The sequence below is a fragment of the Capricornis sumatraensis genome, chromosome 18 (genome assembly GCF_032405125.1).
Source record: "Capricornis sumatraensis isolate serow.1 chromosome 18, serow.2, whole genome shotgun sequence".
Lineage (NCBI taxonomy): Eukaryota > Metazoa > Chordata > Mammalia > Artiodactyla > Bovidae > Capricornis > Capricornis sumatraensis.
Window position 1 is genome coordinate 44,628,697 of NC_091086.1, and position 12,699 is coordinate 44,641,395.

Sequence of the window (12,699 nt, forward strand, 5' to 3'; positions counted from 1 at the left end):
TTAGGATTCATTCTGTGATGATGATCTGATGACACAGCTAGTAGGTTCTTTGGACAACGTTCTAATTTTTTATATTAAATGGATAGAAAGAATGGACTGTTGGGAATACTGAAATAATTTGAAAAAGTGACATCAGTTGCACTTCCTTCAAGGTATCAGGTTGTTGTAGTGGTAGGTTGGAACAGCTGCCACCTCTTTGTGGGTCTCTGAAAGGTTTCCCATTGTCCCTGGAACTAGATGCCACCTGAAGTAGGCTGGTGGTAACTAGATTGTTTCCTTAGATCAGAACCAAGGTTTTCTAACAATGGGGAGGAATTCCTATTCAGCACAAGAGGATCCCAAAACAAAAACAGAGCTCTTGGGTTTGTTTGCCACATTGAGACAGAAGAACAAAAGTATCTCTTGGGTTACTGCGAATATATGGAGATAAAATTAAGCAAGACATCTTTTTCTTCTACCTAGGGTACTCAAAAACTCACTCAGCCTCAACTCGAAAGTGATTCATACATCAAGGAAAAACCATTCAAATTCACTCTAAAAATTCCTATCAACTCTCCAAACTCAAGTAAGAATTATTTCATTTGCAAAACATCTCATTCAGCTAGTATATTTCCTGTTTTTCCATGTCATTTGTTTAATAACTGTAAAATACAAAAAGCAAAATCCATTGTTTAAAATTTTTGGTGAAGATTAAAGCATATACATTTGGTTACATGATATTAAAGCCTTCATAATTTTTGGACTTCATGATATGGGGGATCATTAAAGAGATATGCCTAAAGACGAGCAGTTTGATTTTTTGGAAACACTTAGTGATATAAAAAGCTAAGGAGATGTGCATGTTAACAGGGGCAAAAAAAAAAAAATTCACAGTGGATAAAATGGGACATTTTATGTGTTCTTTCCCTCTATTTTCTCTTAGGAACAGACACTATTGAAAATATATCCCTAATTGAATCAGCTACTGCTTTCTCTTTTAAACCATCACCAAAATGTTTGCTGGAGAAAATTGATGTGAGAACAGGGGAGGAGGCAGAACACAATGTGTTAGAGGTCTGTATATTGTGTATTGCTCTTTCTGGAATAAAGTTACGCTCAACAGAGACATCTTTAAAGATAGAGGCAGAAGTATAGTTTTCATAAAGACCTGGCTGTTTAAATTAAAATGTTTGAGGCTTTCAAATATTAAACCAACATGTTGTTGTATTCTTACATTTGTGTGTGTGATTTGCAGGAAAATGGATTACTGGTTTCACATTCATATTTGTCCCTTAGAAAGAAGACAGCCAAGGACCCAGTCTTAAAGTAACTCCAGACCTATATTTTATACTTTTCATGTTAGCTTTATTATCAGTTATTATCACATGGTTTAAAATTCTATTTACACTGAAAGTTAAAAATGCAGAGAGATAAACTGATTTCAGTTCAAGATAATAAAATTTTTCTTTCTCCTTTAAAAACTCTTTTTTTAAATTGAAGTAAAGTTGATTTACGATGTTGAGGTAATTTCTGCTGTATAGAAAAGTGACTCATACATATATGCACTCTCTTTTTTATATTCTTTTCTATTATGGTTTATCTCAGGATATTGACTATAGTTCTTTCTGTGCTATATAGTAGGAACTTGTTTATCCTAAAAGTTCTTTTAAGTAAGTTTTGAATTGCACATGAATCAAGAATTTCAAGGATGTGGTATATAGTATCAAACACAGGAGATGGCAATGGCAATCCATGCCGGTACTCTTACCTGGAGAATCCCATTGATGGAGGAGCCTAGTAGGCTGCAGTCCAGGGGGTTGCTAAGAGTCAGACACAACTGAGTGACTTCACTTTCACTTTTCACTTTCATGCATTGGAGAAGGAAATGGCAACCCACTCCAGTGTTCTTGCCGGGAGAATCCCAGGGACGGGGGAGCCTGGAGCCATCTATGGGTTGCACAGAGTTGGACACGACTGAAGCGACTTAGTAGCAGCAGCACAGGATTTGAACGATGAGTGGTGTAGCTATCAGTCTTGGCATATGAAATGTAATTACTACACCTCAATCATGTTCAACAAAGCACAGATTTCCCTTAGGCTTTCTCCATCTGCTTTACCCCAAACTTTCTTCATTCCTGTTTTCTTCTCCCTTGATCCACTGATACATTTACTGTATGGTGTATCTCACAGCATAACTCTCAGATCAGATTAATCCTAGATTCACTGAAGTAGTCACTAGGGGTGAGGCCCTGATGTGTTATATTTTTAACAAGTCATCTAGGGGATTCTTGTACGCAGTAGTATTTGAGAGCCACTGGTAAGCATTAAATTATAGTATGGTACTCTGTGGTATCACATCCTAGTTCTGATGCTATATTTATTAAAATTTTTAAAGCACACAAATAGTTCCATGATTTCTTAATTTTCAGATAAATTACCTGATTCAAATAACACTATTTAAAAGTTGGTATACGGAGATAAGTCGTTAAGTGAAAAAGCAAGATGCAGACCTATGTATTCTACCATTTATAGAAAAAAACAGGAAAATATATACATATTGACATGTATATACATACACATATCTCTAGAAGGACAAACAAAATATTTAGCAACAGTGATCAACTGTTGTAGGGGGTGAAAATTGGTAGATGGGAACAAGTATCGGTGGAGCTATTTTTCACTTTGTACATCTTTTTGCTTTTTAATGTTTGAACTATTCAAAAATTGTATTGGTTTAGAAACTAAATAAAATTTTAAAGCTGGTTTAGAAATCATTAACAAAGGCTATTCTGATAAGATATCAGACAAAAGTGTTATAGCATAGGAAAAAAATCACTTTGAAAAATGTTTCATATTTTGACATTAAAAAAAAAAATTTCCTTTAGATCAACTGCAAGCTTTTTATATTCAACAAAACAACACAGTCCTGGACTGAAAGGGGCAGAGGAGCTTTGAGACTGAATGACACAGCAAGCAGTGATTGCGGAACATTCCAGTCAAGATTAAGTAAGGAATCATTTTGTAAAGCAAGTCACTAATTTTCAGGGAAGATTTTCCAATATAGATACACATCATTTTCTGCAGGTGTGTTATGTGTCAATAGAGTAGACTGCTGAACACAATATTATTTTTAAGGTTCTATGGGAGCTTCCTGTTTAAAGTAGGTTCTGACGTCAGACCACACAGGTTCCAGGTCTGGCTCCATCACTAACTAGTGACCTTGGATAAATTACTTAATCTCCTTCTACTCTAGTTGCATCAGTTACAAATGCAGATAACAGAAGTCCATGAATTAGTGAGTGTGAGAATTCAGTGAGAAAATGCACATAAAGCACCTTTGACCAGCCCAGCACACACCTAAATAGTGATCTCATTGTTATTTAAAGGAATATTACGGATTTAGTTTTGAAGTGGAATAGTTTTTCTAAAGAGAGTATTTGTCCTGTAATTTATTCTTGGCATTCTAAGTGCAGAATGTGGATTGGGATGAAAGGTCAATTTCCAAGTAAATAAAGGTGTGTGGTTATCGAATCCTGTAGGCAGAGTGTTGGTCAGAATCTGGTCAGCCAAACTGCAAGGTTGAGGAGGTTTCTGGCATCCAGGAGACACACTGGGCATTGTTCAGAGGTCCAAACTGAAAGTGAGCACAGGCAGAGATCTGGGCAGGGAGGGTTTACTGGTCAATATTAAACAGTCAAAGCTTGTTGGGGAGACTACAAGTAGAAGCTGGTAAATGGATATTTGTTGAGTTTCAGATATCAAGCTCAAGAAGGGAGTAAGGAATAGAATTTAGACTAAGAGAGTAGGATCATGGGGAAACGGGTTTCTAAATGACCTAAGTATAATTCCCAAGGCAGGTATTAGTTATTTTCTACTCTGGTTTAATTTCTCTCTTTCTACTACCTGCCAAAAACAACTTAAAAAAAAAAAACTATACAGGTAATACATGTCCATTACAGAAGTCAGAAAACATAGACTGACAAAAAGAAAAAAAAAATTAAATTACTCATAGGCCTGTCTTCCTGTAGTAGCTAGCCTCTGTTAAAAAAACATATTCTTAAAGACTTTGTATACAATGAATGTGGGGCTCCCTGGGTAGCTCAAACAGTAAAAAAAATCTGCCTGCAATGCAGGGGACCTGGGTTTGATCCCTGGGTTGGGAAGATCCTCTGGAGAAGGGCATGGCAATCCACTCCAGTATTTTTTCCTGGAGAATTCCAGGGACAGAGGAGCCTGGCGGGCTACAGTCCATGGAATCGCAAAGAGTTAGACACAACTGAGTGACTAACACTACTACTAATGTATACAAAGCATTGAAAAATTTGTGATACATGGTGTTTATATTCCTCCCTAATCTGTTTTTTTCTTTTGTATAGTATGCCATGGTCTTCTTTCCACATTAATAATTACCTTTTTTCAGTATTCTTAATGAGGTCATAATATCTTCAGTAGCTGTACCATCATTTAAGTAATTTCATTTTTTGAATGCTTCAAGTTTTTGTTTTAGTTTTCTCCATTGTGAGTAATTCTTGGGTAAATATTCTCGCCATTAGATCCTCAATGGAATTCTAAAATTTAACCATTTAAAAATATTACAGTGAAAGAATATAGCATTTTTAGCACTTAAGCTAAAGAGTCCTCCAACAAAATAAAGCTCAGTTTGGAAACCAAATTATAATCTAGTCAATTACATTGCAATTTAGTAGTGAAAAAAAGAGTCTGAAAAACAACTACCAGATTTATTTGCTTTCATAATGGCAAATTCCTCTGAAAGGCTAAGGAATCAACTGTTCTAAAGCCTGATAAATTCACCTTCCTATTTTAGTTATGCGCAATCAAGGCAGCCTGAGGCTGATTCTCAACAGCAAACTCTGGGCTCAGATGGAGATTCAAAGAGCAAATCACAAAAATTTACAAATAACAGCTACCGATTTAGAAGACTATAACGTCAAAGTGTTTTTAATTCAGGTAAGTGACAAATTTCAGTGATAGAGGATTATCCTACTATATTTATAGACTTCTGCAGTCACTAATTTTTTTTTCCATTTTATTGTATTAACCTGTACCGCTGGCAAAAAATCAGCCATTTATCATGGTTGTTTATAGTCCAATCAGTTAAATTCAGTTCAGTTCAGTTGCTCAGTCGTGTCCGACTCTTCGCGACCCCATGCACTGTAGCACGCCAGTCTATACCAGACCTAAATTTGATATGAAGTTTAGAGATTAACACCAATTTAAAGTAGTCCATTGGTACTATTCTTAAGACAGCTGTATTGGTATATGCTGTCAAATGTCTCCATTTTTCTTTACTGTTAAAATTACGTCAGCAGTCTTACTAAATTACCAGAGATACTACTGTCAGGATTGGCTCCTAGGAGGCCAGCACAATCCACACCCCGATGTTTACACTGTGTGCTGAAATTGAAGCTTTGAGATCACTGGAAAGGAACCCGTGAGAAATGGAAAAACACAGGGCTAGCAAGTTAAAAGAACCAGTCCAGTAGCAATTTCCCATTCCGGACTTGAGTCAATCTCCAAGGTAACAGGTTTGCAACAGTTTTAGCTATTCTGGCAGCAGGAATGCTTGACCTCAAATATAAGATCCAGGCAAAAGAGACAAAGCTGACATGAGTCAGGTGAGAAAAAAGGCTGGATAACCCCACATGCTGAGGATCAGGAGATGTGAGAAGTCCGAGCATCCAAGTGACTCAGGTAGAAGAAGATAATATAAGTAAACTGGTTTCCACATAATAACGGTAAAAAAAAGTTGGCAAGAGGCCACTGGTGAAAAATCAAAGATTTTAGTGCACTGTTAGGCATAAGTGATGTCGAGTATTAAAATATTATAGTAAAATGCCTAAACCCTGTTTACCATTTAGGCAGATAATACTGGATACTCTGCTAGACCAGACGCCCCTGGCTTTGAGTGGGTAAAGCACCCTGCCTGAGACCAAGTCTGATATTGAGACTATGAGTAGATTAGATTAAACTATGACTAGATTCTGCTGCTCAATATCTGGCTCATTCTGACTTTTTAAACTGTGGGGTAATTTTTAGATATTAGCAAACAAAATGCAATAAAAATCACCCAAAATTCCACTTCTAGAGATGGTCATTATTAACATTTTGGTCTTATATTTTAGTTTTATAATATATATTTATATTATAATATATATATGTGTGGGTATGTTTATATATGTACGTACCATATTGTACATACTGTATGACTTTCAGACAAGTAATTTAGCCTTCCTCAACCTGATTTTACTCATCTGCCAATGGAAGACAATAATAATGTACTTAATAAACTGATGGAGAAGATTAAATAGCTAACATTTGATTGTGAAATACACATATGTAACCTTTTCACTTATCAATGAAAATGAGTGTTTTCTGTTATTAAATTGTAGCCCATTCTTCAAGAATTCTTTTATAGGTGAAAATAATTTGTTCTATTATATGCCATAATTATTTCCACTAATTCCATTTTGTTAAATACTTAGGTAATTCAATGTGTTCATTATTATAAATTCTGCAAAGAATCCTTTATGTACATACATGTTATTTTTCTTGGGAAAATGTTTTGACTGTCTTGACAAATTTATCTCTATAAGACTGAACCAATCACTAGCATTTTCTTATGGTACTTCCTGGAAATTTTTTTTAGGCTTTGGAAATCTGTTGTTCAAAAAGTATATATCATTGTGTGTTTACTTCTTGTTCTGAATTTCTTGAATGAAAATACATGAATGAATTTGGCAATATGCATATATATGTATATATACACTCTACACCAGTGAAAGACATATTTAAATTTTAATGTAAAAAAAAATCAAGGCAGCAGAACAGTATTTATGTTTCAATTACAAATACTCTCTCAATATTTTTTGTTAATTAACTTACTGAAGAAAAATTATACCTTTGACTTCCCTTGTGGCTCAGCTGGTAAAGAAGCCACCTGCAGTGCAGCAGACCTGGGTTTGATCCCTGGGTTGGGAAGATGCCCTGGAGAAGGGAAAGGCTACCCACTCCAGTATTCTGGCCTAAAGAATTCCATGAACTGTATAGTCCATGGGCTTGCAAAGAGTTGGACACGACTAAGTGACTTTCACTTCACATAATATAAAAAATTAAATTAGTGAAAAGTCAACAAATATTTACTCAGCACCTGCTATATATCTAATACAATATGAGACACAAAATATTTTATTTCATTTGTACTTTTTCCCTAAAAATAATTAAGGCAGCTTAGTAACATACTAACAAAAAACTATATTTAAGACTCTTCTCCCAAAAAGTTGGCATGTAGTTGGTTCACTCCTCAGTTCTTGGCTTTGAAATATTTGGTAGCCCTTTGAAGGGTTAGCGAAGAGAAAACTTTTCTCAGATTTTCTTTGAAACTGTGTAAAGATCCAAAAGTGTAAGCCACTGACATGTTACCTTAAGGAGTGCTGACTTTGATGACGAAAACCAAGTCCCAGCCAATCCGTCAACTAGCTGGGTAGACTCAGACAAGCTGTGCTTTTCTGAGCCATAATTTTCTTATCTGTAAAGGGAAAGCAAAACAAGTATTTATTTAATATCTGTACTATATGCTTTCATTAATATAAAAATTAGCAAATAAATTATTGTTAAATAATTAACCTACAGTTTTATTATAAGGATTGAAAAAAAATAAAAGAATATAACAACAGCAAATGTTATACCAATGTTATTCTCACTGTTATTTTTGTATTAATAGTAAAAAGAAAAATAGAAAAAGTATTGAAAAGGAAAAATAGAAAAGTATAAAAGCAACGACCTCTGATGTATTTATGGTACAACATCATAAACCATTTGAATGAGCTTTCTGCGGAGCTATGCAGCTTGCTTCCCTGGTCAGTCAATAAAGAATCTGCCTGCGATGCAGGAGACTCTGGTCCCAACCCTGGGTCAGGAAGATCCCTGGAGAAGAAAATGGCAACCCACTCCAGTATTCTTGACTGGAAAATCCCATGGACAGAAAAGCCTGGTGGGCAACTTAGTGACTAAACCACCAAATGCAGCTTTCAGGGCTGTCTAAGCAAATGATGTAAAGGAAATGAAAGTCTTTTTTTTCCCTCTCTAACTCTCTAATTTTCTACACTGTAACATAATTTGGAGGAAGAATGGTCTTAACAAACAAATTCAAATATAAACTTCAAATCACAAAATTTCATTTTCTCAGTTTAAAAGGCACAGATTGGGACCTCTTATCAAATTATCTATGTTAGGATTCAATTTGGTTTGAGATGAATTGGCTCTTTACCCTTTTGTTTCTAGGGTTATTTACATTCTAGATTTATGCCATATAATTCTTTCCTTATTAAAAGTGAAAGATTACAAATTTGTAAAGTGTGGCTATCAGAGTTACTTATATTCTCAACAAATTTAATTTACCTCTTGTAGGCCAGTGCCAAAGACACAGGACGTATGCACGCAGCCATCCATCACCGTCTTGTTGCACTTCGAAGCTCTGACAAGCAGACAGATGCAAATCAAACTGAAAGCCAGTCAGAGACAGTCCTCCAACAGTTTAACTATGATAGCTGTGATGAGGATGAAGAGGATCTCATCCAAGCTACTAAAGCTAGATCAGGTAAAGGACTTTTCTTCTGCTGGTTTGAGGTTTAAGAAGGAGATCTTATTCACAACCCTTTATAGGAAACAGATTTTTAGACAGTGGAACTTGTCTGTTCAAAGTGGGTGGGGGTTAGAGCCTTAGATGTTTGGATCTGAGAAGCAGGTCTGAAAATCAGACTTCTACAGTGGCCTGTATTGGGATTTCACTAAAAGTCAGTCTTATCGAAATACCTGCATATCGTCTGTATATACATCTCATTAAAAAAACCCATATTTACAATGTAAAGTATTCATTGCTACACTGAAACCAATTATATATTCATTCTCTTCACTTGTTCTCATTCTCCTATTATTGGCCATAATAAGAGAAATTATAAATACTGGTAATGGAGCCAACAGTCAAATCTGGTTTGAAACACTGATAAACCCTGTTTATTCCCTTTTCAGAATTTGACTGCTTTATTTTTTCTTTTTTAAAAAAAAAAATTTTTTTTTTTTACTTTATTTTACTTTACAATACTGTATTGGTTTTGCCATACTTGGCATGAATCCACCACGGGTGACTGCTTTATTTTCAAAGACCTTCTTTACTTAGAGCAAAAAGTGCTGTTTCTTTTATTACATCAGGCTTGGTAAATTGAACAAGCAGTGGAACCACTGGTTAATGGATTTTTAGGTTTTAGTGCTTGTCCTGATGAGCGAATTTAAAACTAAAATCCATCATTATATTTGGAGAAAAACCTCGTCAAGGAAACAATAAGCCCAGCTTTATTATACAGATATAGCTATTCCAATAAAGTCATCCAAGTATTTTCAGTAATAGTTTCATTTAGCCCTGAATTTTGCTTTAAGGAGGCCTGACAAAGGACTTACAAAAAAAAAAAATAGTGTATTAGCAGGCATTTCCCCAATTTTTGATCATTTAAATCTTAAAGCTATTTTAGTCATACATAATTTAAGAATCTATCAAAGAACATGTGCAAAACTTGATGAAATAGCTTCCTTGGCCTAGTACTAAAAATGTAATCACGAGGAAGAATATACGAAATACGCAGAGCAGGATCATAAACTGCTAGACTTCGTGAGCCAGAAACCTGAGTGAATATGACTTTTCTGGTTACTATCAAATAAAAGGTTTAATTATTTTTAACTGAATGAAATTTATAAATTAAAATTATTATAACATTTATATTGTCAACAATAGAATGAGGTCTATTAGAAAATGAGTTGGTAGCCATTAAAAGTGAAAGTGAAAATCACTCAGTCATATCCGATTGTGATCTCATGGATTGTAACCTGCCATGCTCCTCTGTCCATGGAATTCTCCAGGCAAGAATAATGGAGTGGGTAGCTATTTACTTCTCCAGGGGATCTTCCCGACTCAGGAACTGAACTGGGGTCTCCTGCATTGCAGGCAGATTCTTTACCAGGTGAGCTACCAGGGAAGCCCATCCTAAAGGAAATCAGTGCTAAATATTCACTGGAAGGACTGATGCTGAAGCTAAACTCCAAAACTTTGGCCACCTGATGCAAAGAACTGACACATATGAAAAGACCCTGATGCTGGGAAAGACTGAAGGCAGGAGAAGGGGATGACAGAGGGTGAGATGGTTGGATGGCATCACAAACTTGATGGACATGAGTTTGGGCAGGATTTGGGGACTGGTGATGGACAGAGCCCAGCATGTTGTAGTCCATGGGGTTGCAAAGAGTTGGACATGGCTGAACGATTGAACTGATCCATTAAAAATGTTAACTTGCAATTAAGATTAAGTGGCAAAATTATTTCATCAACAAAGGTCATGTTTATGAATAGATCCTATATTCTATAATATTTCATTTCAGGAAAGGGGTGATATGTGACTATCTTCAAACAAAATGAGAAACACTGGGAATAAGGGAAAGTAAATGTCAATCATATGAACCCATCTTTTCTTGCTAACTTTTCTAGCACTTTCTCCAGGAGTGTTGCACACAAATGCTAAATGTAACGGAAACAATAAAACGTCTGACTTTTTAAACTTTGTTGCCCATGAATCAAGGAAAGGTTTAATTATATGAAAATATTATGTTTATAATTAGGACCATTTTCAAATATTACTTAAAAAATACAGATTCTATATGTTTCATTTCCTTGATAGCATGCATGTTTATGAATATTCATGTTCAGTTGTATTCAATCTTAAATTTATATCACAGATTCTTATAGGTGGACCCACAGACAGTCGGTTGCCTGTTCATGAGTACTGCTATGAACATGACAACATCTACAAAGAAAACACCTCATTGAAAAAAATCACCTTACTGAAAAAAACTAAACCATCCTAATAACTAATTGAGAAGATCCTATTCATTCCTTGAACAATTTAACAGAAAAATTTAAGAAATATAATTTTTTGCAATTAAAGTGTTTCTCTGATGTAGTATAAGAATTCTGAGGTTTTATATTTTGATTATTGTGAAGAAAATGACAGACTTTAAGAAAAACATGGCCTATGAAAGTTCAAAATTTATTATTTTAAAAGAAGTTAATTTAGAATGAGATTTGATTACTAATTTGGACTATGCATCACATTGATGGATACAATAGTTGATACTGTAAATTGCTGGATTTGATAAATATCTCACTAAGGTATTTATTTTTTGGTCATATATTGTCTGGCCATAAAACATATTTTATAAAAGTTCCAGAGTCATTTCTTTGAAAAACATTATAACTGCATGATAACATGTTATTCTATCATGTTTTTCCTTCTAGGAAATGTATGTTTTCATTTAACCTTTGGATTCCCTAATTCTATAAGATTATATATTCATGGTATAAATTCTTTTAAAGAGAATATCTATTCTTGCATTTATGTCTATTGCACTTTAACATATGCTTGACTCAAGGTCAGTATCCAATTTTTGTTGAAGGAATGAGCAAAATACATTACCTATGTATTAAAATAGTAAGTATACAAAAAAAGAAATATGTTAATGTGTTCTTTGCTTTACTTATATAATTGAATTTCTGTTAATATTCTAGTAGGTGTGGCTGTACAAAGACTTTTTAAAAAACAAATATATCATATGTAGCCAAATTAATTTTTTTTTCTTAAATGCCATTATTAAGGTAAGCCACAGTAATTTCAATAATTATACACAACAGAATTTTGATGCTTCTCCTTTGAGATGTGCTTCAGAGACACTTCAGGAGTTACACAAGAAAATCCGTATCACTACTTATGGCCACATGTCACTTTTCAATCCAGTATGATCACCCCATGGCGTCAAAATGACTTCTGATTATCTCACTTAAACAATACTCTTTAAAGGGCATCTTAATCTACTCAGGCTGCCATAACAAAATACCACAAATTGGGTGACTTAGACAACAGAAATTTATTTTTCACTGTTTTAGAGGCTGGGGAAGTCCAAAATCAAGATGCTGACAAGTTGGTTTCATCCTGAGACCTCTTCTCTTGGCTTGTAGGGTCTACCACCTCACATGACCTCTTTCTTGTGGGAGTACAGGGAGTGAGTGGGGAGAAAAAGAGAGCAAGTTCTTTGGTGTCTCTTTTTATAAGAACACCAATCACGTTAGACCAGGGCCCCACCCTCATAATCTCTTCTAACCCTAATTACCTCCTAAAGCCCTATCTCCAAATATCACCACATTGTAAGTAGCCTTCAACAGATGAATTTTGAAAGAACACAAACATTTAGTCCATAATAAGGAATAATTCACACTTACAAAATTATTTCTTAAAATGTTCTAAACAAACATATTTGGAATAACATTACAGCTTCATTTCTTTGTTGGAGAATAATATTCATTTGGAAATATACATTTGAATATACTTTTTTCAAAAAAAAAGTGACATTATTTTATTATAGTACCATATATAATAGTAAAAGCAATTATGTATGTGCATTTATTGTCAAATCTGAACTCAGGCTCGAAAGCTTAGCATATGAAAGTTGAATTACTCTTTTAGACTATAATTTAGGTAGTATGTTACAACTGTTGCAAGTTTTACTCTTTCCCTGTAACTCTGTAACTACTAAGAGTATCTAACTTTCATTTATTCTTCCAGTGACTATAGAAGAAATACAGTAAATAAAATCCTTTACTTC

The 12,699-nt window shown here is 34.6% G+C and overlaps 1 protein-coding gene across 4 annotated transcripts in view; it reads left to right on the plus strand.

Moving 5' to 3' along the window:
* The window catches only part of RANBP3L (RAN binding protein 3 like), a 54,785-nt gene extending 42,946 nt beyond the window's left edge, over window positions 1–11,839 (plus strand). For 3 of the 4 annotated variants that reach the window (XM_068990654.1, XM_068990656.1, XM_068990655.1), the window contains 6 exons: window positions 463–565; window positions 923–1,053; window positions 2,865–2,985; window positions 4,805–4,947; window positions 8,407–8,596; window positions 10,780–10,823. In XM_068990654.1, the coding sequence (XP_068846755.1) occupies window positions 463–565; window positions 923–1,053; window positions 2,865–2,985; window positions 4,805–4,947; window positions 8,407–8,596; window positions 10,780–10,823 (732 nt within the window). Of the gene's footprint in view, window positions 1–462; window positions 566–922; window positions 1,054–2,864; window positions 2,986–4,804; window positions 4,948–8,406; window positions 8,597–10,779; window positions 10,824–11,765 lie in introns of those variants that run through there. The other variant, XM_068990653.1, reaches the window with a different exon arrangement.
* The last annotated feature ends 860 nt before the right edge of the window (window positions 11,840–12,699 follow it).